The sequence below is a fragment of the Leuciscus leuciscus genome (assembly GCF_965113295.1).
Source record: "Leuciscus leuciscus genome assembly, chromosome: 5".
In the NCBI taxonomy this organism is placed as follows: domain Eukaryota; kingdom Metazoa; phylum Chordata; class Actinopteri; order Cypriniformes; family Leuciscidae; genus Leuciscus; species Leuciscus leuciscus.
Genome location: NC_138729.1, coordinates 47506239 through 47530252, shown reverse-complemented (window position 1 = coordinate 47530252; position 24014 = coordinate 47506239). Strand labels below are relative to the sequence as shown.

Below are 24014 nucleotides of genomic sequence, written 5' to 3'. Positions count from 1 at the left end.
TCATGTGACACTGAAGACTGGTGTAATGATGCTGAAAATGTAGCTTTGAATCACAGGAATAAATTACATTTGAAAACATACTAACAACATTTTTACATTTTAAATTGATTAAACTTTTAACTTAAAAAAATTTAACTTTTGAACACTAGTGTATCGTTTGAGTGGTTCAAAATGTCAACTTCTGGCTGAACGCTGAACCAATGGCGTGAGTTTCTCCTTGTATGGAAAAAAAAAGAAAGATTAAAATTACAGAATGATGACAGAATTTTTATGTTTGGTTAAACTGTTCCTTCGAAAACTACAAATAACTTTCCACAAGCCCTGCAATGTTGAATGTGAAGTTTCTGGCCTCTGCTCCACCACCAAATGCATTGCACAAAACATTAGCACAATGTTTTTTGTGTGCCTGACTGTAGTGCATAAATGCTCTGTACTGATCATTAGCACCTCATTATATTTTAGTTTGGTCACAAGGAATCCTGACTTTGTCCCAAGCACCTGGCATTGTCTCAATAACCTGTACAGCATTTTTATAGAGGTCTATCTGTCAGTTATTTATTTTCTTCTTAAACACCTGAGTCTCTGAGGAGTGAATGCATACAAGCGAAAGGAATGCGAGTGTAATGGCACCCGAGACTGAGAGAGAATGTTTTTAGGGGAAGATAACATGAGAACGGAATGAAGCGCTGTTGATTGACCTTACAGGAGGAGCATGCATGCTCAGGCAGTGACTGACAGACAGAGACAGCATTTACTGCAAGTAATGCATGCATTCTTCTGCAAATTATACATGCACCTAATAAATCGAAGCTCATTTTCAAGTCCAGAACTCTTTCCTAAGCTTTCACCAACAATCGATTCCCTCTGCCTCTCCTGTTTGCAACTTCTTGTTCAATTGCCAAGTCAGAATGAGTCATGTTATGTGCTGACACACTGACCTGGTTACAGTTCTTCTCAAGTTCCCCGCTTTTTATGAGCGTCCACTTCGAATAACAGACTACTATTGGATCTTATTACATGGGTCTCTGGAACAGCTCATTCTGATTGGCCAATCGTGGCATTCTGCAGTGAAATTCAGTTGTCAGACACAATCTCCTTCATAGATTTAAAATCATTTAAACTCAGATCAATAGTTCATGTCCATTTGTGTATCTATTTGGTAAGTTGTCGCGTAATAGTGGGATGATTTACAGTCCGACGGTCATTATTGGAAAATATAAACTCTTTCATATCTACTCTGCTGAACACACAGTCGGCCCATTGTCACTCTGAGGGCTAAACACTGACTTCTTTTTGCAAACAAAACAGGGGCCAAAGAGTTAAGAGTCTAACAGGCCAGTCGATGTCGCTCCAGACAGGCATTTGTTCTGTCTGGGACCGCCAGGTTTACAGGAGCTCTTCACTAGCTGTTTGGTAATTGTTAACTAAAACTAAAACTTGTTTCATTCATTTAAATAAATATACTGAATATAAGGTGAAACGCTTAAACGTAAAAAAACATTTGAAATTTAAAGTTTAAGTTTAAGTTTATTTTATAACAAAAAATTTTTTTTTTTTTACTGAATATTTTATTACTGAATTACTAAAATAAAGATATAATAGTATAGTGCCCTGTTTCACAGACAAGGCTTAGATTAAGCCAGTATTAGGCCTTAGTTCGGTAGGACATTTAAATAGCTTTTATAAACATGCCTTAGATTTAAAAAAAAACACTACACTGGTGCGCATCTTGAGACAAAACATTGTCATCATTGACATCAATGATGATTGATGACATGCATCATTGAGACATGCATTTTAGTCTGGACTAGACTTAGGCCTTGTCTGTGAAACCAGGGGCTTAAATAATACTAAAATAACATTGTTTACTAGTGGACTCTGAAAGAAACAGTCAGATTAATTTCAAATACATGAAACTGCATTAGCAACCCATTCTACTTCCATTATGTGGCAGATTTCAGAGATGACAGAATATTCGAAATAAAAATGTAAGGATAAGAACACGGTAAAAATGATTTGGGAATAGGATGACAGGTAATGTCAGGCTTAAGGGAGAGTTTCAGTTCCTTGCCATTGTCGCCTTTGGCTTACTTAGTTGGGGACACTTAATATTCAGAAATATTATTGATATTACTGCACTGACACTATTGGATGAGAACTGAACTGAGCTGGACGATGACATCATTGATTTCTCCAGAGCTAGTTTATAGATGAATTGAACTCATTCCATAATTGACTTTACATAGTTATTGAACAAAACTGAATCAACAATGAACTGATTTCAACTGCATAATAACTGTGTACTGTTGTCCTTTTAGAGCTGCTTTACTGCAGTTGAATTCTGTTGGCATCATCGAATCATTACTTTATCACTGTAAAGCTGCTTTGACACAATCTGTATCGTATAAAGCGCTATATACTGTAAATAAAGGAGACTTCACTTGAGTTGTTCAGAGAAAAAATGGCTTTCTTTAAAATGTGCATTGATCAATTGTTCAGAATTAGATCAGGGATATCCGTAAAAAATGTAATAAGGTCAATTGAAATTTTATGTTGACTTTAACAGCTGATGACAATATCAGCACTACCGCAAGTATGTGAATTTACACCAGTGGCCATTTGCATCAACTTAGCCTGTTAAGACTGTGTCTTAAGAAACAATTTGACCAATTAGAAATCAGTCAGACAGATCTAACTTTTTATGTAACTGACTTTAAAAAGTTAGGACCAGTCTTGAAATTTTTTTATTTATTTATTACTTTTAAGACTAGTCTAAGCAGTTTATGCAACTGGCCTAGAAATGAACTGCATGATATACATTAAACAATTGACAGATTAAGTCAGATATTTCTCACCAGTCCCTCACAGGTGCTGATAGCGGCGGTCCGGATAACACTTGGCATGTTATCAACCGTTACTGTGCCAAGAAGGTGGCAGGCACCATTCCCAGATGTTCGTGGCCACTTTTCCATTAAACTCCCGTTGTGTCTCTCCAACACATATTCATTAGAGTGTAGGTTGTCATTGGTGGTTAGATTGAGCGTGTACTCCCGCCCTTTGTAGTTGAGTTTGTAATACACCCGCCTCTCCGCTGAATTTAGGTCCCTCTTATGTCGCATGTTAGTGAAGTGATGTGATAAAGCGTATGAGATGAATTTTCCATTCCTGTCCACTTTTTCAGGGTGATCCACATAAAATTCAGAGTGTTTCTTGATGAAGAGGTCTACGAATGAATGAAAACAAGACAGTTCAATTTAAATACTTTACATTTTTCAGTTCAAGTACATATTACAGCAGATAATCATTTCTGGAGCTACCAGAGGATAAGGGCACAACTCACAAAAAATGGTTATTTCAGTCATATTTCACCATAAAATTAAATGGGAAAAAAGAGAGAATGAATAAATAAATAATTTACATTTAGCAAAAAGACTAGGACTTTTAGGACCATTAAATCTTTTGCATCTTTATGACATTTTATTAAATATTTGTATTCAATTATTATATTATTTCATTCATTAATCTATACATAGCATCAATATATACACACACATATATATACTATATAGTATATATATATATATATATATATATATATATATATATATATATATATATATATTCTATACAGTATATATAGTGTATATATGTGTGTGTATATATTGATGCTATGTATAGCCTAATGAATAAAATAATATTATATATATATAAAATAAACACACACACACAATATATATATATATATATATATATATATATATATATATATATATATATATATATATATGTGCATTCTTTGAAAAACTAAAAACTAAAAACAAATGACACAAAAAGTGAATGTGGAAAGTGTGAAAAATACAAAATGTGTGCATTTTAATACTCCTAAAACCCTTTAATATCAAAATACTTCTAATAAAAAATGAAAAATGTTCTTCTGATAGGGTGAAATATAACCTATAGGCATTGATTCATTCAAGCCATTTAAACCATTCAGAGAGTGACTTTATCCAAACCACAATGAATGATTACCTTTGATCCTTACCCATAATTCTACATCACTGTCCTCTTCATGTCAGACATCATAAAACAGTCAAAATGACTGATGAAAGAGTTGATGTACCAAGTACCTTTTACTGCAATGAACAGATGTGCAAGTTTCTCCAAATACATAGCTATACAAGATTGAGAAAGAATGTTATATTTAAGTTAAAAAAATCCTTTGTAACTGAATCATTCATACATAAAAGGGTTAAATGTGCTTTTATAGAATGAGATTGTGTAAAGTTCAGGACTCCATAAACAGAAACATGGACTGACCACTCGCCTCAGTGAAACACTTGACATATCATAAGGACTTACCAGCTGCTTCTGTAAATAAAACAGCCTAAAATCTGTAGTAAAATATGCTTGAACACAACTGTATAATTCTTATGCATGAAAACGTATGCACAAACCTTGTTCTGTGTCTGGAAAGAGGTAGTCCGGATCAGAGCTCTTGACGTGGCTCGCAGCCAGAAAGAAAACACAATTAAACCGCAAAATCGCGACGCTGACCCGACTTGGCATGTTTCTGCAATGCAAAATTAAAAGGGTAAATAAACGCTCTGCGGCATTGAAGCCGAAGAACTAGTTAAAGTCAGTCCTGAGGGGAGTTTCTGGTGAAAGCAGGAGACCTCTGGGGTCAGCGACACGGAGAAGGAAAAGTGAACAGAGAATGAAGGAATATGATGTGGAGTGGGAGGAGAGATTCCAGTGACTGACTTTCCTCCTGTTTCCACGCGCAGGAGGAGAGAAGAGAGGAGAGGAGATCGCCACAGGAATATAAAAACAAGGGAGGTACCTAGTACACACTCAAATGACACTTTTTATTGTTCAAAAATAGACTGCAAACGTTGCTTATCCATAAGAAAATCTTAGTGCAACCCAGAATTTTGTACGTGTCTTAAGTGAGGGATAATGTCCGGTCAGCTGGTCATTATTCCTCAGTGGTTTATTGTGCGATAATGACCAGCTGACTGTACATAATCCCGTTTACTCCACGGGCTGCTCACCAAATTCGTTGATATAAATAATGATTTGATTTTATGTTTGTTCATAATTGTATAAGTATAGTGTCTTAAAGCTATCTATGTAAACAATGCGGACGTGTTTAACTGCTGTGCTGATTAAAGGCCCGCTGAAACAGGAAAACAGGGCGGGACATATCGAACAGCTCCTCCCCTTTTTTTAAATAGCCAATAGCATATCATCTCGTTTATAGCACAGCTCGGCCAGAGCCGTTGAGCTGGATAAAGCTGCAGTTTTCTCCTAATTTCTAAACGTTTCTCCTCCTAAAATCCTCCATATCGCTATAAAATATAGCATTCTGTGTAGAATTCAAATGAGTCCAATATGTTTTGTAGTCTGCTCCGACTCGTGCATGTGATTCGTTCTATGCTATCGCTGCAACGGTTTGCGTAGCCCATTTCACACAGCAATCACAGTAAATTACCGTAAAATTGCCAGAACGACTTTACACTTGTAAATTCAAATTCAATGACTTGTAAATTCAAAAATGTGCTGTTCCCACAAGCAACAGCGTTCTGGCTTTTTACCGGTAACAGATCATTCACACATCCATTCCAAAATACCGGTAAACTTTGTGATGATGTCATTAACCGAAAGTGACCTCTAAAGTCTTTGACAAATCTCTTTATCCGCCCAGACGGGGAGAAGCGCTTTCGTTTCGGTATCACTCCAATTTGAAGACATTTGTAAACAGTGCTGAGTAAACCATAGACTGTAAAAAATATGGACAAAGCGTCTGTGACGTCACCCATAGTCTTTCTGAAGAACGGTTTTGAGGCCGTTTATGGGGGGTATGGGCGGCGCCATATTTCAATACAAATGTTCAGAAAGGATAACTTACAGGTATGATGTGTTGTGTCAGATCATGGCCGAGATCATTTTTCAGATTAGAATGTTGCCACTTGGAGTAAACGCATCATCTGCGTCGTCATTTTATGAATGGCCCAGAGCCTTTGCTCTTTCAATGGCTTCTGATTGGCCCAAATCACTTCTTACGTCAGCGCGTTCTGACCTCGTACGCGCAAAATACCGGTAATCTTCATTCCGCGTTGACACAGCGCATTTACCAGTAATTTACTGGTATTTTACATTGATCCATCATCCATCCAGTAATTTACATTGATCCATGGTGGAGATGAGAGACTGTAAGTTTTGAATGCTTATCTTCTAAATGTGAATTTTGTCATTGTTTTTGAGCTCACTAGTTTATAGATAACAATAACAGTAAGGCTAACATATTCCTAGGCTATACTAAGCTAAAAAACTTACATTTTGATTTCATGGAGACTTTAAAAAACGCGTCTTGCGTTTTTCCCTTTCCACTGTGTGCAATATCTTTGTGAACGACCATAAAAAAGCAAGACGCAGGGCAGTGGGATGAAAAGAAACTTGAGCTCGACGCATTTTTTGAATGCCGTTTTCACGTGAGGCAAGACTCGAGACCGTCCGCATGTTTACACACAAAAATAAATAAAACGAAGGGTTTTGTGTGAACGGCCATTTATAGTGTAAAAAAAAACATACAAAATATATTTCTGTAATGTAACACTGAAGTCCTCAGAGTCCTCTTTTGAGTCACTTTTTTTGTGTTATTTCAGCGAATATTAGGAAATATATGACCGCTGGATGGCGCTATTGACCAATTAGAATCAAGTATTCCAGAGTGAATCGTGACAGTTTAAAAACCTCTAGCATTGCTGTGCTTTTTGATCTATGGGATAAGTCACATTTTGCTCATGTGGTAAATTTAAATTTGTAAATTTGGTACACAGTAACATTTTGACTTAAATTGAACTTATATTCAAAGGCAAATCTCCTTTCTCCTGTTTTAAAGCATACCCTTTTAGGGAAAGAAAACTATTTTGGGCTAGTTCCTTTGTCTCATCTTGATATGGTTATTTAATTAAAGACTGTCTAATTTTAGAGAGGATTACATATCCATATGGATCACACATGCTCTCACACCCTGGCCAAAATTGCTCTGTTGTTGCAGATTTTATTTCCCATCCCACTAAGATGTTTTAACTTTATAAACCCTTTAATTTCCCTCATTATTTATTATATTCTTCATTAATTTCGCTGAATGCTTTGAAAAACAGAGGAATTCATACATTCATTCATTCATTCATTCATGCACTCATTCATTCATTCATTCATGCATTCATGCAGTGATAGAAGTGTCATGCCAAACATCATATAAAACTGGTTTAAACATTTGCTTAATCATGCATGCCGTTTTATGCTTTTGTCACTGCAGTATTATTTTAATTAGCTGCAAAAATGTGATTAAAACTAGTTACATCCCCTAAAATATTGACGTTCCCTTACAATTTGGAAATCTGGGATGCAAAATATTATTTAAACAGTAAGTTTTGGGATACTAAAAAAATGAAAAACAGAGACGCATTATTATTGCTTATATTATTATTTATTAATGAACAATAATTATTCTTTTTTATTATTAAGATTGTAGACAACAAATATTGTTGGCTTGGTGACAAATGGCTTATATTCCTCTATTGAAAGTTTATTAAAAAAGTGTCTAAGTATCTGCTAAATGCATGAATGTAAATGCACATATTATATGTTAAAAAAAAATATATTAATAGGTTCTAACCTGTTGATGTTGAGAAAAGGTCATGTCCCTGTCTATGACCTTTGTTTTTAACCCACATCTGTGCATAAATGTGCATGAACCCACATCTGTGCATAAATGTGCATGAACCCACATCTGTGCATAAATGTGCATGAACCCACATCTGTGCATAAATGCACTACACATTATTTCCACAAGATGGCGCATTTTTCTATTGTTGCTCTTGAACTTTGTACTACATTTTACAGGTCTAGGATGTCTTCCAGCATTGCTATTTCCCAATCACTCTGAGTAAAGGCTGAAGAAGTTCCTTAAACGGACTTTTTAACACCTCAGGTTACAGTCGCCATCATGCTAAGGGTCAGAGGAGTATGACATCGAGGGACATTCTCTGCTTTCTGTCCTGTAGAGCTGCTGAATTCAGCAAACCTGGTGAGTTTGAGCTTAATTCATTGAGAAAACAAAAGCTAATCTGACTGATTGCTTTGTGTTATATTGCTTTATGGCTTAAACTGCATGTGTCCTTGATTGATTTAAAAGAGAAATACAGATTTTTAAGACTTTCAGGACTATATCAAATCATCAAAAGTCTGTTCTAATCAAGTTTTATTACTATCATAAATGTTTATGCTTTTTTAAAATAAACATTACTGAATGCATTTAATCATATTTTCCTCCCAGTGGTGTAGTGTACAGTGAAGTGGTGTAGTCCGTGTGGTCATGGAGGGGTTTTGGGCTGTGTTTTTCCCTGTGCTGAGGATCTGGTTCACCTGTGTGGTGGTCCTGATAATGCTCCCCGCCATGTTTGGCATCTCTCTAGGCATCACAGAGACCTACATGAAGCTCCTTATCAAATCCTTAGAGGTGCGTAAGACCCGTGTTGCTATTGTTAACTATTAGAAATCACTTTTGTTAAAGGGATAGTTCACCCAAAAATGAAAATTCTGTCATTAATTACTCATCCTCATGTCGTTCCAAACCTGTAAGACTTTCATTCATCTCATCTTAACCCTTAATCAAAATGTTGTAACTTCCTCCACCAACTAAGACGACTTTTCTTTTCCTCACTGATGTAAGTTAAACCGTACCGAATCACATTCTGTCTGGATCCATTCTAGTATGTAACACCCAATTTTCCTCCTATCAGCTCCCAAAAGATAAAGTGTCATGCCCTACATTTTGTTCTATTGTAGAAACTGTAAACGGTTTACAAAGCAATTCAATTCATGTTGATTGTGCTTGTCACCATTTTTAATCACTCTTTATCTTTTCAAATGGTAGTCCTGAAATAGTCCTGCATTAAAGTTAAAGTTCTGCTGTGGAAAATTATTTTATCAAAGCACAAATTCTCTCTGTTGAGCTTTTAAAAACTGCATATATATATTATTTATACACAACTTTGAGATGTACAGCATGACACACTCTAGAATAGTCCTTGACATGTTACATCTACCAGGACGCTACACTATTGCACACACTCCCCAAGGGGAAATTAAACAGTTTTGTTGACCAATGAACACTGTGGCATAATCAGATGGTACTGTACGTATTTCTTAAACTGAAATGTGCTGTATCATCATAAGTGATAAGTGCCCTTTGGTCTTAATGAATTGTGATTCATTATGCAAGTTTAAAGCCTAGTTTCAGAAGCAAATGGAATCATACAATATATCTTAAGCTGTACTCTGTGTTTTTACAGTGGGCAACACACAGAATACAAAGAGCGAGTAGAGCAGAGGAAATACTGAAACATTCTGCATCAAATGGTGAGTTTACACACATAAGGGCTTTTCACACTGTGCTTAACCACGGGTTATCATCCTTCTAAACACTCCTTTTAACCCCGGGTAAAGGAACATTTCACACTTGTCATTTATTAGCACTGCTTTTGCGGTGTGATCATTCATTAACCTCCGTGAAGTTGGCATGGGGTGGACAGTGATGTCACAGTTCCCGATTTTATTTGTTGTTTCTAAGGAGGGGAAATGGATACAGTGTTCATTTTAAAGGCACAAATCGAGCACCATGTGCGATTTAGACGAAATGGGGTGGAGAGTGACATCACAGCTCCTGAATTACACTTGTTATATATGCGGAAGGAAAATAGTTACAGTGTTTGTTTTAACGGCACACACCGGGCACAAAGGAATTGATTTGGACGATATGGGGTGGAGAGTGAAGTCACACAACATCCCCAAAAAATAATGTTCAATATCTCAAACACCAAACCAGCACAAACGTTCATTTTAGCGAACATAGCACAAATGAATGGCGTTTTTTGGGGGGGGGTTTTCGTTTATTACTTCACAGAGGTGTAAATGGTCCATATGACTATATTCCGATTTAAATGAAGTATATGACAACAACTTTGAATGAGGAACAAGCTGAAATTCAAAAGTCATTCACATTGATGTCAAAGTTGTTGACGGGACATCATTGAAGCAAAACGCGAATGAATAATGACTTAAATATCAGTCAGCTTGTCATTTTATTAGGATTATTGAGTATTTCTGCATTTCTTTCAATGGAAAAAGAGTTTCTGTCTTTTCTATATCATTCCTCAGGTTCTTGTAAACGTGGACATCTTTTATGTCTTTTAGTTTAGCTGCATGATGGTGGTTTTCCAAGAGAGCTTTCCAAGAGAGCTTTTCCAAGCAGAGCTTTGGGATCTCTTGGGTTCTCAGCTTATCTTGTCTACTCAAACAATCACGTGTTACACAATGACTACAGTTGCTCTTGCTCTCTCACACATTCATGATGGACTTTAGTCTGTCTTTATCAGTTACACCTTCCATTAGATTTATCAATGCTCTTTATCAATACCTCACTGATCTTCACTGATTAATCAACATCTAAGCGGATGATAGCATTGCTGATTATACCCAGTTATAAAGCGTCTGACTGTGTTCTTGTTTGAATGTGTTTCTTAATATGGCACAGAATGGGCACTGTGTTCACTGTGAAAGTCTGTCATCATTTACCTCCTTTTGCTACAAACACGCATGACTTTATTTCTTCCCTAGAATAGAAAAAAAGAGAGATGTTCACGTTGTTCTTTTCCATATAAGGAAAGTGAATGGACACAAACAGTGAAGACATTTATAATGTTACAGAAGATTTCTATTTCAAATAAATGATGTACTTTTGAACTTTCTATGCATCTAAATACATTTTTTTATCACAGTTTCCACAAAAATATTGAAAAAAAATGTTTTTAATATTGATAATAAGAAGAAATGTTTGTTGTTCACCAAATCATCATATTAGAATGATTTCTGAAGGATCATGTGACACTGAAGACTGGAATAAATTACACTTTAAATTTTTTAATTGTAATAATATTTCACAATATTACAGTTTGATCATAGTTGAGCCTTTCATTATAAAGTTAACCAGCACTTTTGTGTGTGTGTGACTCAGGTTTGATTCAGCGGGATAATTCCTCTTTGGAGCAGGAGATTGAGGAGTTACGTCGGAACAGGCCGAAGTCGGCCGAGCGCGGAGACTTCACTCTGAGCGACGTCCTGTACTTCACCAAGACAGGCATCGAGAGCATAGTGGAAGATGACGTCACGCAGAGATTCACCTCAGAGGAGCTGGTGTCCTGGAACCTCCTCACCAGAACCAACAACAACTTCCAGTACATCTCTCTCAGGCTCACTGTACTGTGGGGGGTTGGCTTGGTTGTGAGATACGGCATATTACTTCCTCTACGGTAGTGTACCAGTTCAGTAATACTTTATACCTAGTACATTAGTGTTCAAAAGTTTGGGGTTTAAAGAAATTAATACTTTTTTTTAGCAAGGAAAAAGCTTTCAAATAAATGCTGTTCTTTTGAACTCTCTATTCATCAAAGAATCCTGAAAAAAAAAAAAAAATATATATCACAGTTTACACACAAATATTAAAACATTGATAATCAACATTGATAATAATCAGAAATGTTTCTTGAGCAGCAAATCATCATATTAGAATGATTTCTGAAGGATCATGTGACACTGAAGACTGGAGTAATGATGCTGAAAATACAGCTTTGATCACAGGAATAAATTACATTTTAAAACATACTAAAATAGAAAACAGTTTAACAGAAAACAGACATATTTCACAATATTACTGTTTTTACTGTTTTTTTTTTTTTATCAAATAAATTCAGCTTTGGTGAACAGATAATGCTTCTCTCAAAAACAATAAAAAATCTTTCAGACTATAATCTTTTAAATGGTAGTGTACATTAGTAAGATTCTGTGCTTTGTTCTTTTGTTGGCAGTATATTTGTTGTAAAAAAGTAATTTAATTTAATTTCAATTCAGTTTGATTCAATTGTCAAATTGTCATGTGTCAAATATTAATTTTTTTATAGTATAAATGGTACAGTATTTTTTCCATGCATCTTTTTCATGCATCTGCTCTTCTGTTATTGTCTCAGGATTACACTGACAGCTATAGGGTTAAGCTGGTTGGTAATTGGCACAACGATGGTGGGATTCCTCCCTAATTTCAGGTAATGCTTTGGTTATGTTATCAGCCTTACAAATGCTTGAATTATTCAAGTTGACGTCACTTAATGCTGAAGAGATCAGCATTATATTATGTTCCCAGACTATATTATGTTTTGGACACTGGTGTCTCCAACATGAGATAATGGTGTACTGGTCTCCACTAGATTTCTTTACCACACAATTTATGAACAAATGTCTACATTTGCTAGACTACTTAGCCAACAAAAAGTTTAAAAGAATATTTCTTCATTATTCAACTCAGCCTGAGGCATCTACACCACTTGGATTATGAGAAAATCATAGGCTGTCATAAGCTCACCAGTGGGATCATTTTAAAGAAATGTTGATGCCAAGCACATTTCTTTAATGCAATATAGACAATATAGAGTGGGCTTGATGAACAAGTCAAATCTACTTCTCTCCCAAAACATTTGATGAGTGGGTAATGATTATGGGTAAACAGTTGAGACATTGAAAGGTCCAACAGCTAAGAAGTGAATTATCTGCATTGATATCAATGATTTACACACAAAACCGGTTTTCAAATATATCATACAAATCATTTTATCATTTATATTTATATATAATTTTATTCCTAGTAATACTTTTAAAATTTAATAAAACAATTTACATCAATCTGTTTATTTAGACGAATGTATTTATTTACATGTAAATGACAGATGTCTATGCAGAATGGTGAAAAATGCACTCATAATAAAACACCTGTTGAGCTCATTTATCCATAGTCTTTTCCTGTGTTATTTAGTCCTAATTATATTCATTACAAACCTTTGTTGTTTCAGAGTGAAGGGTTGGTTGAGTGAACTCGTCCACGTGATGTGCTACAGGATCTGTGCCAGAGGCCTTTCAGCTACGATTCACTACCACAACAAGTGAGTTCAAGGCTCCATTTGACAACAACCCGTCAAATCAAGTAACAATTATATGGTTTAGACTTGTACAGTGACACTGTGGCTCTGTTCTAAAAACTTGTTGAGCTGTTTTGTTGTCTACTTTCTACATAGTCAGCTGCCTTCTAAAGGGGCGATCACACTACACTTTTCGTTCCATTGACTTCCATTCATACGCAAGCGAATGCTGGAGACAGGAAACACAAGCTCATGCGATTCTCATTTCGCTGCATTCAATTTTGGTAAACTCTGACCTGCAAATTCGTATCACTTGAAGAGATCTGATTAATAGAATATTGATACGTCATGGCATGATCTCATAGCCGAATTTTAAAAATGCTAAATTTAAAGGGGTTATATTTAGAATTCAGAAAACCTTGTTATTAGCGACACCGGTGGCCGTTAAGGGAACTGCAGCCATCAACTTATTGCTCATGCCCACACTCATGTACCATGGTAATCCAGAGTTCTCGCGAGAGCACAAGTTGAATTTGCTCAGCGAGTTACTCTGGTGTCGAGTAATAATGCTCATTAAATATGCCCCTCGATCTGAGCTGCACCAATCACATCGGGTTATCTGATATAGGCGGGTCAGAGGCGAGCTAAACAGATGACGACAGCGCTGTGACGTCGAAGTCATTAGTAAACATTGCAAGATGGCTATGGATGAATACCAGTTGTTTGATACGGCTTTGGCCGCTACAATGAACGAGTTAGACTTGGCTTTTTATCTAAAAGAGGAACAGAAGACTCCACTCGAATCGTTCCTTTGCAAGAAGGACGTTTTTGCTGTTTTGCAGACCGGATACAGTAAGAGTTTAATCTACCAGTTAGCTCCGCTGGTAGCTATGCGTATGGGGCTTGTTGTGATTGGTCGTAGTGTTATCCAATTGCGTGCAGTGAGATTTTCAAATGCACGCTTGGTGCCGCCCCTCGAGCTGGCCGATTTTCGACGCCAGACCATTAATCTTTTAGATTTAGGTCTGGATTTCCAGGCTAACACTCATGCACACGTAACACACAAGAGACTGAACATGATTTAATTCCCCGATATACTAACGGCGAAGTTCTTTTTTTTTTCATTAGACCATTGCTTAGACCATTCATCTCCATGAGAGCACATGTACCCAAATCAGATGCTGCCATCTTTGCTTCATGTGCATTTCAAGAGACATTTTTTAGCCAATCACCTGAGCTGTAAATGTCATGTGGCTGATCACTCTCTTTGAACTCCTTGCAGATGACACTGAGTAAACATCTACTATAATATAATGTTGTTTTCATGTTGCTTGCCTATTTATATTTTTGTAAAAGTACAATGACTACTTTGGAATGGCTGTCAGTGGAGAAAATTGCTTTTTTATGCCCATAATGGGTGTAGTTGCAGCATTTACCACCAGGGCCTAGTTGATGAACATCTGTATCAAATGTGTAAATTGTGTAAATTAAATGAGTCTAACTGTGTAATGCTAATTCTTTCTTTCAGAAAGAACAGACCTAAGAGAGGAGGCATTTGTGTGGCTAATCACACTTCGCCAATTGATGTCGTTATTCTGGCTAATGACGGCTGTTACGCCATGGTGAGTGAGACGGAATTAACACTTTAGTGCAGTGGTTCTTAAACCTTGTTTAACATTTTGTCCGCGTTTACAATGGATGTAAGAACCAATCATCTTCTCTTTTATTTGCATATAGCGCTCAGGCCTGCATGGGGTATACGAATGGGGTAGAATTTGTAATGAATATAACTTGTATGAATATGACTCTGCTTTTCACATTAAGCAAACGGCACATTATTTGCTTTTTGGAGCTTGATATTTACAGTCACCAATCTCTCATTCTTGTGTATAACACATAAAAAAGTCACAAATACTTTTGGCAAAAGTAGCCAGTATAAACGTTTTTTATATTTTATTTTTGAGAAATTTTAAAAGCCATTTTAGAATACCTTAATTGTTATGTATTTTATTTTCAACAAAAATTATTTATCCAGTAAAAATTGTTTTTCATTATTCATCATATGAATATTTGATGTAATTTGCATAATTATTCGTTATTTTCCTGTTTATCGCTGTGAACCAATCTGTATTGGATAAAGCGCTAAATAAATAGAGGTGACTTGACTTGGTTAAAAAAAAATATATATATGTACACTCACCTAAAGGATTATTAGGAACACCTGTTCAATTTCTCATTAATGCAATTATCTAATCAACCAATCACATGGCAGTTGCTTCAATGCATTTAGGGGTGTGGTCCTGGTCAAGACAATCTCCTGAACTCCAAACTGAATGTCAGAATGGGAAAGAAAGGTGATTTAAGCAATTTTGAGCGTGGCATGGTTGTTGGTGCCAGACGGGCCGGTCTGAGTATTTCACAATCTGCTCAGTTACTGGGATTTTCACACACAACCATTTCTAGGGTTTACAAAGAATGGTGTGAAGAGGGAAAAACATCCAGTATGCGGCAGTCCTGTGGGCGAAAATGCCTTATTGATGCTAGAGGTCAGAGGAGAATGGGCCGACTGATTCAAGCTGATAGAAGAGCAACTTTGACTGAAATAACCTCTCGTTACAACCGAGGTATGCAGCAAAGCATTTGTGAAGCCACAACACGCACAACCTTGAGGCGGATGGGCTACAACAGCAGAAGACCCCACCGGGTACCACTCATCTCCACTACAAATAGGAAAAAGAGGCTACAATTTGCACGAGCTCACCAAAATTGGACAGTTGAAGACTGGAAAAATGTTGCCTGGTCTGATGAGTCTCGATTTCTGTTGAGACATTCAGATGGTAGAGTCAGAATTTGGCGTAAACAGAATGAGAACATGGATCCATCATGCCTTGTTACCACTGTGCAGGCTGGTGGTGGTGGTGTAATGGTGTGGGGGATGTTTTCTTGGCACACTTTAGGCCCCTTAGTGCCAATTGGGCATCGTTTAAATGCCACGGCCTACCTGAGCATTGTTTCTGACCATGTCCATCCCTTTATGACCACCATGTACCCATCCTCTGATGGCTACTTCCAGCAGGATAATGCACCATGTCACAAAGCTCGAATAATTTCAAATTGGTTTCTTGAACATGACAATGAGTTCACTTTACTAAAATGGCCCCCACAGTCACCAGATCTCAACCCAATAGAGCATCTTTGGGATGTGGTGGAACGGGAGCTTCGTGCCCTGGATGTGCATCCCACAAATCTCCATCAACTGCAAGATGCTATCCTATCAATATGGGCCAACATTTCTAAAGAATGCTTTCAGCACCTTGTTGAATCAATGCCACGTAGAATTAAGGCAGTTCTGAAGGCGAAAGGGGGTCAAACACAGTATTAGTATGGTGTTCCTAATAATCCTTTAGGTGAGTGTATATATAAAGAAAATACAGAAGATTAATGTTTTTCAATTATAACATAACGGTTAATATTGTGGGCTTCTGTGTTTGTTTCATTTGTCAGTATCAGCTAAATTAATTAATGTAAATAATGTTTTTTTCATTATTAAATGTTTTTTTGTGTGTGTGTATGTGTCACTAAAATCATTTTAGAACCGCCGCTTTAGTCACAGGAATTAATTCTCTGCATAAAAGTGAAATGTTGTGAACAGACTCGTTTTCTCTCTCTAACAGGTTGGGCAGGTTCATGGTGGTTTAATGGGAGTTGTCCAGCGTGCTATGGAGCGATCTTGCCCTCATATCTGGTTTGAGAGAGCAGAGATGAGAGACCGCCACCTAGTGACACAAAGGTAAAACAACAATAACAATGTTCTATTATTGTTAATCAAGTTCAAAGCACTACAAACTAATTTTTTTCATGATTTTCAAACTGTCTACGTCTATTTCATTTCATCTTTCCTCTTCGTAAAACTGCATATATGCGTAAACAAATGCATATATTTCTCTACATACTCTAGAGACAAAATACCTCCCTGTTTCATGCTGGGTCATGTCTCTCTGCTATGTGCCTCACAGCACAACAGAAACACGTTTATTTAAAAACACACAGTGCTCTGACATGCATTGACGACTCAAGCAGTATTGGAAATTACAGGCACACAAATATATTCTTATACATAATGGTATCTAATGTAGGCAACAATTCAATATGACTTCATGCACAGTGATCTCATTGGGGTTTGTTGTCAGTCTGTTTCCTTGTGGGCCCAGATAATGCTGTTTTAAAGCAAGTAAGTTCAGTCCATGGCCATTTCGGTGGCGCCCCAGGCAGCTTTTCGTGTCAGTACAGCTCCAGTTTCTTGATTGAGAATTTCCAAAATTATTTAGACTAACTATATTTCATATTTTAAACTCGTTTAAATAGTCAATCGAATCGGACAGCAATGTTATATATATATATATATAGTACTGTGCAAAAGTCTTAGGCATGTTTTAAGTCAGTTATTTATATCTTTTGCTGTAGTGTGTCAGTAGGAAATATCAGTTTTCATTTCCAAACATTCTTTTTGCCATTAATTGTAATAATCCAGTGAGATTTGTGTATGCACAAGGAGTCTGACAACAGCCGGTATGATCTGATCTCACCATCATCGAGTCCGTCTGTGATTACATGAAGAAACAGAAAAAACTGAGACAAACTAAATCCAGAAGAACTGCGGGAACGTCTCCGAGATGCTTGAAGAAACCTAAGACTTTTGCACAGTACTGTATATATCCGTAGCAGTGCAATATATATATATATATAGCACTGCTACGGATTGCTATGGCCCTCCGCCTCCCTCAAAGAGAAATCGGAGCGCCACGCTGCAATCATACCCCCTTCCCCACAACCAGGGGCAATTCTAGGATGTCGGTATTAAGGGGGCTCAGCCCCAATGAGGGCATGATTTAAGAAAGAAAAAAAATTTATATATTGTTTGGATACTAGGGTAGGCATGAACAATACACTACCTATCAAGTCAATCCCTGAATATTGAATTAATTTCTAATCATTTTACATAACCAGCTAATATTCATTAAGAATATAGACAAACTTTATATAACTGTAATTGTCTAGATTGGCAAGATAAAAAGAATATAGGGTGGGTAAAATATATATTTTTTTCAACAGTTTTAAACACTTTTTTTTTTTTTTTTACTCTACAATTATGTAGTTAAATGAACTTTAACGAAGATCATTACATTTCTCATTTTCATTCATGGAGATGACATGCTTTAGTGCAGGATTTCTGTCACCTGGTGGAAAACACACTTTTAACCTGAAAATGATATGAAATTACTAATATAACCAGTAGATGGCTGAGGAGGACCACTCATTAGCTCATTTGCCATTTCCACTCCCTTTTATAGTTCTTTTTATGTGTTTTGCGTTTGGATTTATTATAAAATGAATATTATAACACATTTTAGCAATTTTATTGCACTAAAGTATGAAGTATAGCAAGAGAAGGAAAAGTCACAAAGTCTCATGCCATTTAGATGAAAGGTATTTCATTCAAATAAATAAATAAGCCTAGCTTTTACAGTGCAGATATCATAACAATCTATCACTAAATGCACACATGTTGTCCTGTTTAGGCAGGGCTGGGTGGAATTTTATTGGGGCTACAGCCCTCCTAAAATGGGCCTAGTGACGCCCCACACCCCCCACCCGCTCATCGACCTCTAAACGCCGGGGGCCTTTAGACAGGTCCGTGCCGAGGTCATAATCCGTCTCTGGGTGGAGCTATTGCACATGCGTCAGTCTCAGGAAACATTTGCATCACACTGCTGATTAAATTAACAGGAAACTGAACTTAGTCACATTACATGAAAGATTTATCTCTGATTAGCATAAGGCAAACGGAAAGTTCATTTTATTTTTTTGTCTAAATATCAGACGTTTGCCATTCATCACCATTACATTTTAACCTAGAATAAAAAAGAAAATACATTTTCACAATAAAAAAATGTGTTGTTTTTTTTCCATCACTTTCTATTAATATCAGTGAAATTCTGCTTTTAAATTGAATCTATATCAAATGTAGATCATATTATATTTGAGATAGTGACATTATCTTTAGGGTTAGATAATAATTAAATGAAATTCTTTTAGGGATAATAATGAAATATGATTGAATATTTATTTATAGATATGTATGTATGTATGTATCTATTAAAAATAACAGTTTGACTCCAATAATTCAAAGACATGACTTCATTTCTTACAATCCTCCATATTACCGTTTTCTTTAATTTATCAATTTTTCATGCATATTTCCACGAGTATCCTGTCTCCTCCTCACATTGTCTCTGTTAACATAATGGTCTGCTCATCTTTCTTGTTTTCTCATCCTTCACAGGTTAAGAGATCACGTAAATGACAAAACAAAGCTGCCAATACTCATCTTCCCTGAGGGTAAGTGCATAATAATAGTGAGGAACATCATATTTCAGGTCTAAAGCCTCTTAAGGTTAAAGTCTAATGCTTGCACCTGGTTGTCCTGCAGGAACTTGCATCAATAATACATCAGTAATGATGTTTAAAAAGGGAAGTTTTGAAATTGGAGGAACTATTTACCCCGTGGCTATAAAGGTAATATATCAGTACTTGTCTTTTATGCACATTGCAGATTGTATCACTGAGATATTATTATAGTGTTAATTAATATTTTTAATTATTTTTTATATGTTTCAGTATCATTTTAATTTTGAATAAAGTTTTAATAATTTTGTTGAATGTTTTTTTTTTTTATGTGTATATTTTTATTTTATTTTTACTAATGAAAATGAGAAACCTTGCCTTAATATATATTTACCAACACACAGAGAGACAAACACACACACACACAAATATATATATATATAATTTATGTATACTTTTTGATCTGTATCATTTCGTTTATTTAATATAGAAAATAATTCCTGTAGCATAATTAATAAAAATAATAATTAAAAATAATTAACTTTAATAAATTAAATTATTTATCATTAAATAACACCTACTGTTTCACACACAATTTAAAATAAATTGGCAGTATACAGTTTTAATTCCAACAGAGCTGTGTTTTGGTCACATGTTGCAATAATCTTCATAGTGCGTGTTTGTGTATCGGCCTTCTGTGACCCTCATGCAATGTCTGTGTGTGTTATATATAGTACGACCCTCAGTTTGGAGATGCATTTTGGAACAGCAGCAAATATAGCATGGTGAGCTATTTACTGCGGATGATGACGAGCTGGGCGATAGTGTGTAACGTCTGGTATCTGCCTCCAATGACACAGCAGGTGAGAGATCAAGCAGAAGATTATAAAGTAGCTGTCATCAGCTTCACAACTAGTGAACTGCAGCATTTTTGTGCCACGATGTTGATGCGATTGATTACACACTCACTGACTCATTTCCTGTGTGCACAGGAAGGAGAGGATGCTGTGCAGTTTGCCAACAGGGTGAAATCAACCATTGCACAACAAGGAGGTTTAGTGGACTTGGCCTGGTGTGTAAATGAGATTTTCTTCAGCTGCCTTCCTAAATTATTTAAAGAAGCTATATTATGTCTTAATTAATTTTGTGGTCTACTATATAGGTTTTCATGCTTGAATATTAAAAAAAACTATATTTTTCACATATTTTACATTGTTGCAGCACCTCTCTTTCCAGTCTGTCAGTAACACTGTTTAGTTCCTGCCTCTATGAAGCCCCTCCTTTCTAAAAACACAATGTGCTCTGATTGGTCAGCTGGATCAGTGTGTTTTGAGTGGTTAACTGCGAGTTTCAACACACTACTAGCAACTCAATCAGGCCCCGCCCCTTTGCTTTGCTTATGAATTATTTAAAAGAGGAATATTATGACATGTTTGTTTCTGGAAGTAAACTCAAGACTACAATGGAGGCGTTTCAGGGAGTTCAGAAACAGTGACACTGAAATAGAGAATAACTCTCTTTGGAGTGACTTTGTGCTTCGTAACTTTGCAGACCTTTTTCATGCTCAAACAAGAACATTACACACTAAATAAAAATGTAAAAAATGTTTAAAAAAACAGGTCCTCTTTAAAGGTTTATGACTTTGTGTGTTCTTCTGTGTGTTTCTCAGGGATGGGGGTCTGAAGAGGGCAAAGGTGAAGGATTCGCTCAAGGAACAACAGCAGAAGAAGTACAGCCACATGGTGGTGGGTGATGACAGCAGTGACTGAACACACACACACACACACACACACACACACACACCAATGATCAGAGGGCTTGCTATTCTCACTCACCAATCACTGGAAATATGTCAACTTGTTGATAAACGAACAGGAGGGACATTTTATACTACTGCTGCTATAATACACTTTAAATATGTTAATAGATTGAGTTAGAAAATAAATGGAAATAATTGTTTTATTTTATTGCAAATGCTATAGATCCCAGTGTCATATGGGCTACACTGCTTTTCTGTGAAGAGTTTTATTTGAGTGAAAAAGCTTTTGTGTTTTATTGATACCAGTTTTTGAAAGTTCATTTTTGGAATTCAGAATATGTAAAAAGGACAAAATCTTAAATGCATGATTGGGGTTTATATTCAGTTCAGGTGTATGCTAATTTATTTCTCAAATAAACTTTTGTGCTTTTTTAAAAAGTTTTGTTCTTGTCAGATATGTCTACTATCATGATTATTTGCTGGGGGACTCAGGGTCTCCACAGTCATGCTGGAAATATCAGGGATAAAGGTTACATTTGTGAAATATATTTTATTATATAATTAAAAACATTCTAGTTATGCTCAGCTGTAAATTATTTAATTTGCTAGATGTTGTTCTTTGTGAGAGCAATCTTTGTAAAAAGGTTATTTTTAAATACCTACATGATCACAAATTACTAGAAAATTCAGGTTTAATCCAACTGAATTTAATAGTTAATCAATTAATAATTTAGTAGATTTCTATATTGAGTCTATAGACATAGTTTCTATAAAAAATTGGGTTACACTTTATATTAAGGTGTCATTGTTACAGTGCAATTATATATTTAAGTACTGAGTAATATTAAACAACTACATGTACTTACTATAGGGTTAGGGTAGGATTAGGGTTTGGTTGAGGGTTAGTTGCATGTAATTATGCATAATTTACTGTTATAACTATGGTAAGTACATGTAACGAGGACACTGTAAAATAAAGTATTACCAAAAATGTTTTGCAATTTCCGATATTGATAACCAAATGTAATGAATTATTTTTTACATAAGTGATTTATCTTGATAGCCAAAGTCATATTGATCAGGAATCCTGAATTCGGTTTTCTTTCACAGCTTATAGCGCTTGTATGGTCAAATACACACACAGTTTTAGAGGTGTTGCTGGTGTCTGGCTGTGTTTTATGACACTGATCTGCTCCATTTGCTCTTATTTGTCACACTTTCTCTGTGAGAGCAGTCAAATACAATGAAAACAAGCACCATATTTCTATATACTGTATAGACTGTGGTTGCATTGAGTCTGCTAGTGCTGATTACAAACCCCTGTTGCACACAGAATGTAACTTGCGAATTTAATAAAACACTCATTCAGTCTTGATTTGAAATGAAATATAAATTTAGACATCATTTTTCATGCATAATAATTATTTTCAAACCTGCACTTATGAAATGAGGATGAACAGTGTTTGTTAATGCAATAGAAAATGTACCAGGTAATGCGGATTTAATTTCATCATAATCAGTTGTCACAAAAAGTCTTATTAAATAGAGGAAAATATTCAGGAAAAAAAGAAACAATATTTAAGAAATAAAAATAATACTGCTAATACAACATATGGCATGTACATCTGCATTTTCCAGCAAGTTTAATACACTGAAATGATTATGACTGGCAAAAGATTACCAGTGAGGTAATTCTGAAGTGATGTTATAATAATAATACATTTTATTTATATTGCGCTTTTCTTATACCCAAAGCGCATAATTGTGTTATGTTATAACACAATGCATGTGGAGGATTTTTTGGACGAAGGCTTTTCTTCGGAATCTGCCCCAGACGCTTTTTGTGGATCAGGAACTACACACACATAAACATACATCAACATAACAAACATCTGATCAGTTTAGGATTCATTTTTTATTTAGCTAAATAATCTCAATATGTTTTTGACATCTTACCTTGTGTGGAACCACCCACATGACCCTTCGCTAGAGCTTGGTCATTAATTGCATTCTGGATGAAGAAGACATGGTCATTATAATTGCACAATACACACACACACAAGTAGGTCAAACGATTCATATTGGAACGTGACAGCTTCAATCCTCATCATTCAATTCAAATGATAACAGAATTATATACCGGTATTTTGTCTGAACTATTTCTTTAATGTTTGTAACATACCATCAAAGAATTTTCCATCATCAATCTTTTTTCTTTGGGAAGGCTTCTGTAATACCTGTGAATGGGCAGACTCTCATTTACAGAACCAGTCTGCCAAATTTGATTATAATGAAGAAAAAAATGGTTAATGCATTAAAAATGTGTGCATAAGCTTAACTCACTCCTTCAAATAGGAATCTTGCTTCCCATCATCATCAGCATCTGTAGCAGGAGGGGAATTGTGCATCTCTCTCTCCTCCTACAACAACACAACATACTAACGTTACTCACAATGTGTTTTACACCCAGACCAACCAACATACAGCACACAAGCTGGCCCTGAACTATTGTTAAAATTGTATAAATATATGTAAGCAATAAGGTACGAGAGGCTGTTCTGTATCGAAAGGACTCAAACTTGTGAACACAGAAAAGCAAGACGCAACTGACCAATGACTAGGGCACGGGGAAACCCCTTAATCGCAGCGGACATTCAAACAGATTTTTTTATGATGAATATAGCACTGACCTGAAGGAAAATGCTATGTCTACTGTAAATGCAGGTAACGTTACACTCGCTTACTCAATCTCTCACAATACTCTACTCAAGCTTCAGTGAACTCAATGAGAACAAACATGTTTAAGTTGCTAAGAG

At 35.9% G+C, this 24014-nt stretch overlaps 2 protein-coding genes across 3 annotated transcripts in view; one reads left to right on the top strand and one right to left on the bottom strand.

Moving 5' to 3' along the window:
- Nucleotides 1–4760, bottom strand: part of LOC309499676 (A disintegrin and metalloproteinase with thrombospondin motifs 12-like) — a 38075-nt gene extending 33315 nt beyond the window's left edge. The window contains exons 1-2 of one of the 2 annotated variants that reach the window (XM_082171047.1): nt 4455–4760; nt 2856–3223 (exon numbers count right to left, since the gene is read on the bottom strand). In XM_082171047.1, the coding sequence (XP_082027173.1) occupies nt 2856–3223; nt 4455–4566 (480 nt within the window). In that variant the 5' untranslated portion in view covers nt 4567–4760. Of the gene's footprint in view, nt 1–2855; nt 3224–4042; nt 4390–4454 lie in introns of those variants that run through there. The other variant, XM_082171048.1, reaches the window with a different exon arrangement.
- A 3169-nt stretch (nt 4761–7929) lies between these two features.
- agpat9l (1-acylglycerol-3-phosphate O-acyltransferase 9, like) lies at nt 7930–21636 on the top strand. The gene is made up of 13 exons (XM_082171137.1): nt 7930–8095; nt 8345–8527; nt 9363–9429; nt 11084–11378; nt 12093–12167; nt 12969–13058; nt 14563–14656; nt 16709–16824; nt 19378–19433; nt 19525–19610; nt 20174–20302; nt 20432–20511; nt 21109–21636. The coding sequence occupies exons 2-13, from the start codon at nt 8384–8386 to the stop codon at nt 21206–21208; spliced, it is 1332 nt and encodes a 443-aa protein (XP_082027263.1). The 5' UTR covers nt 7930–8095; nt 8345–8383; the 3' UTR covers nt 21209–21636.
- Nucleotides 21637–24014: the final 2378 nt, after the last annotated feature.

What these genes read in the sequence shown, in the direction of transcription:
- agpat9l (XM_082171137.1), top strand. Translation starts at nt 8,384, where the DNA reads ATGGAGGGGTTTTGGGCTGTGTTTTTCCCTGTGCTGAGGATCTGGTTC. An exon ending in TCCTTATCAAATCCTTAGAG is followed by an intron (nt 8,528 to 9,362) that starts GTGCGTAAGACC and finishes GTGTTTTTACAG; the next exon opens with TGGGCAACACACAGAATACA. An exon ending in GAAACATTCTGCATCAAATG is followed by an intron (nt 9,430 to 11,083) that starts GTGAGTTTACAC and finishes TGTGTGACTCAG; the next exon opens with GTTTGATTCAGCGGGATAAT.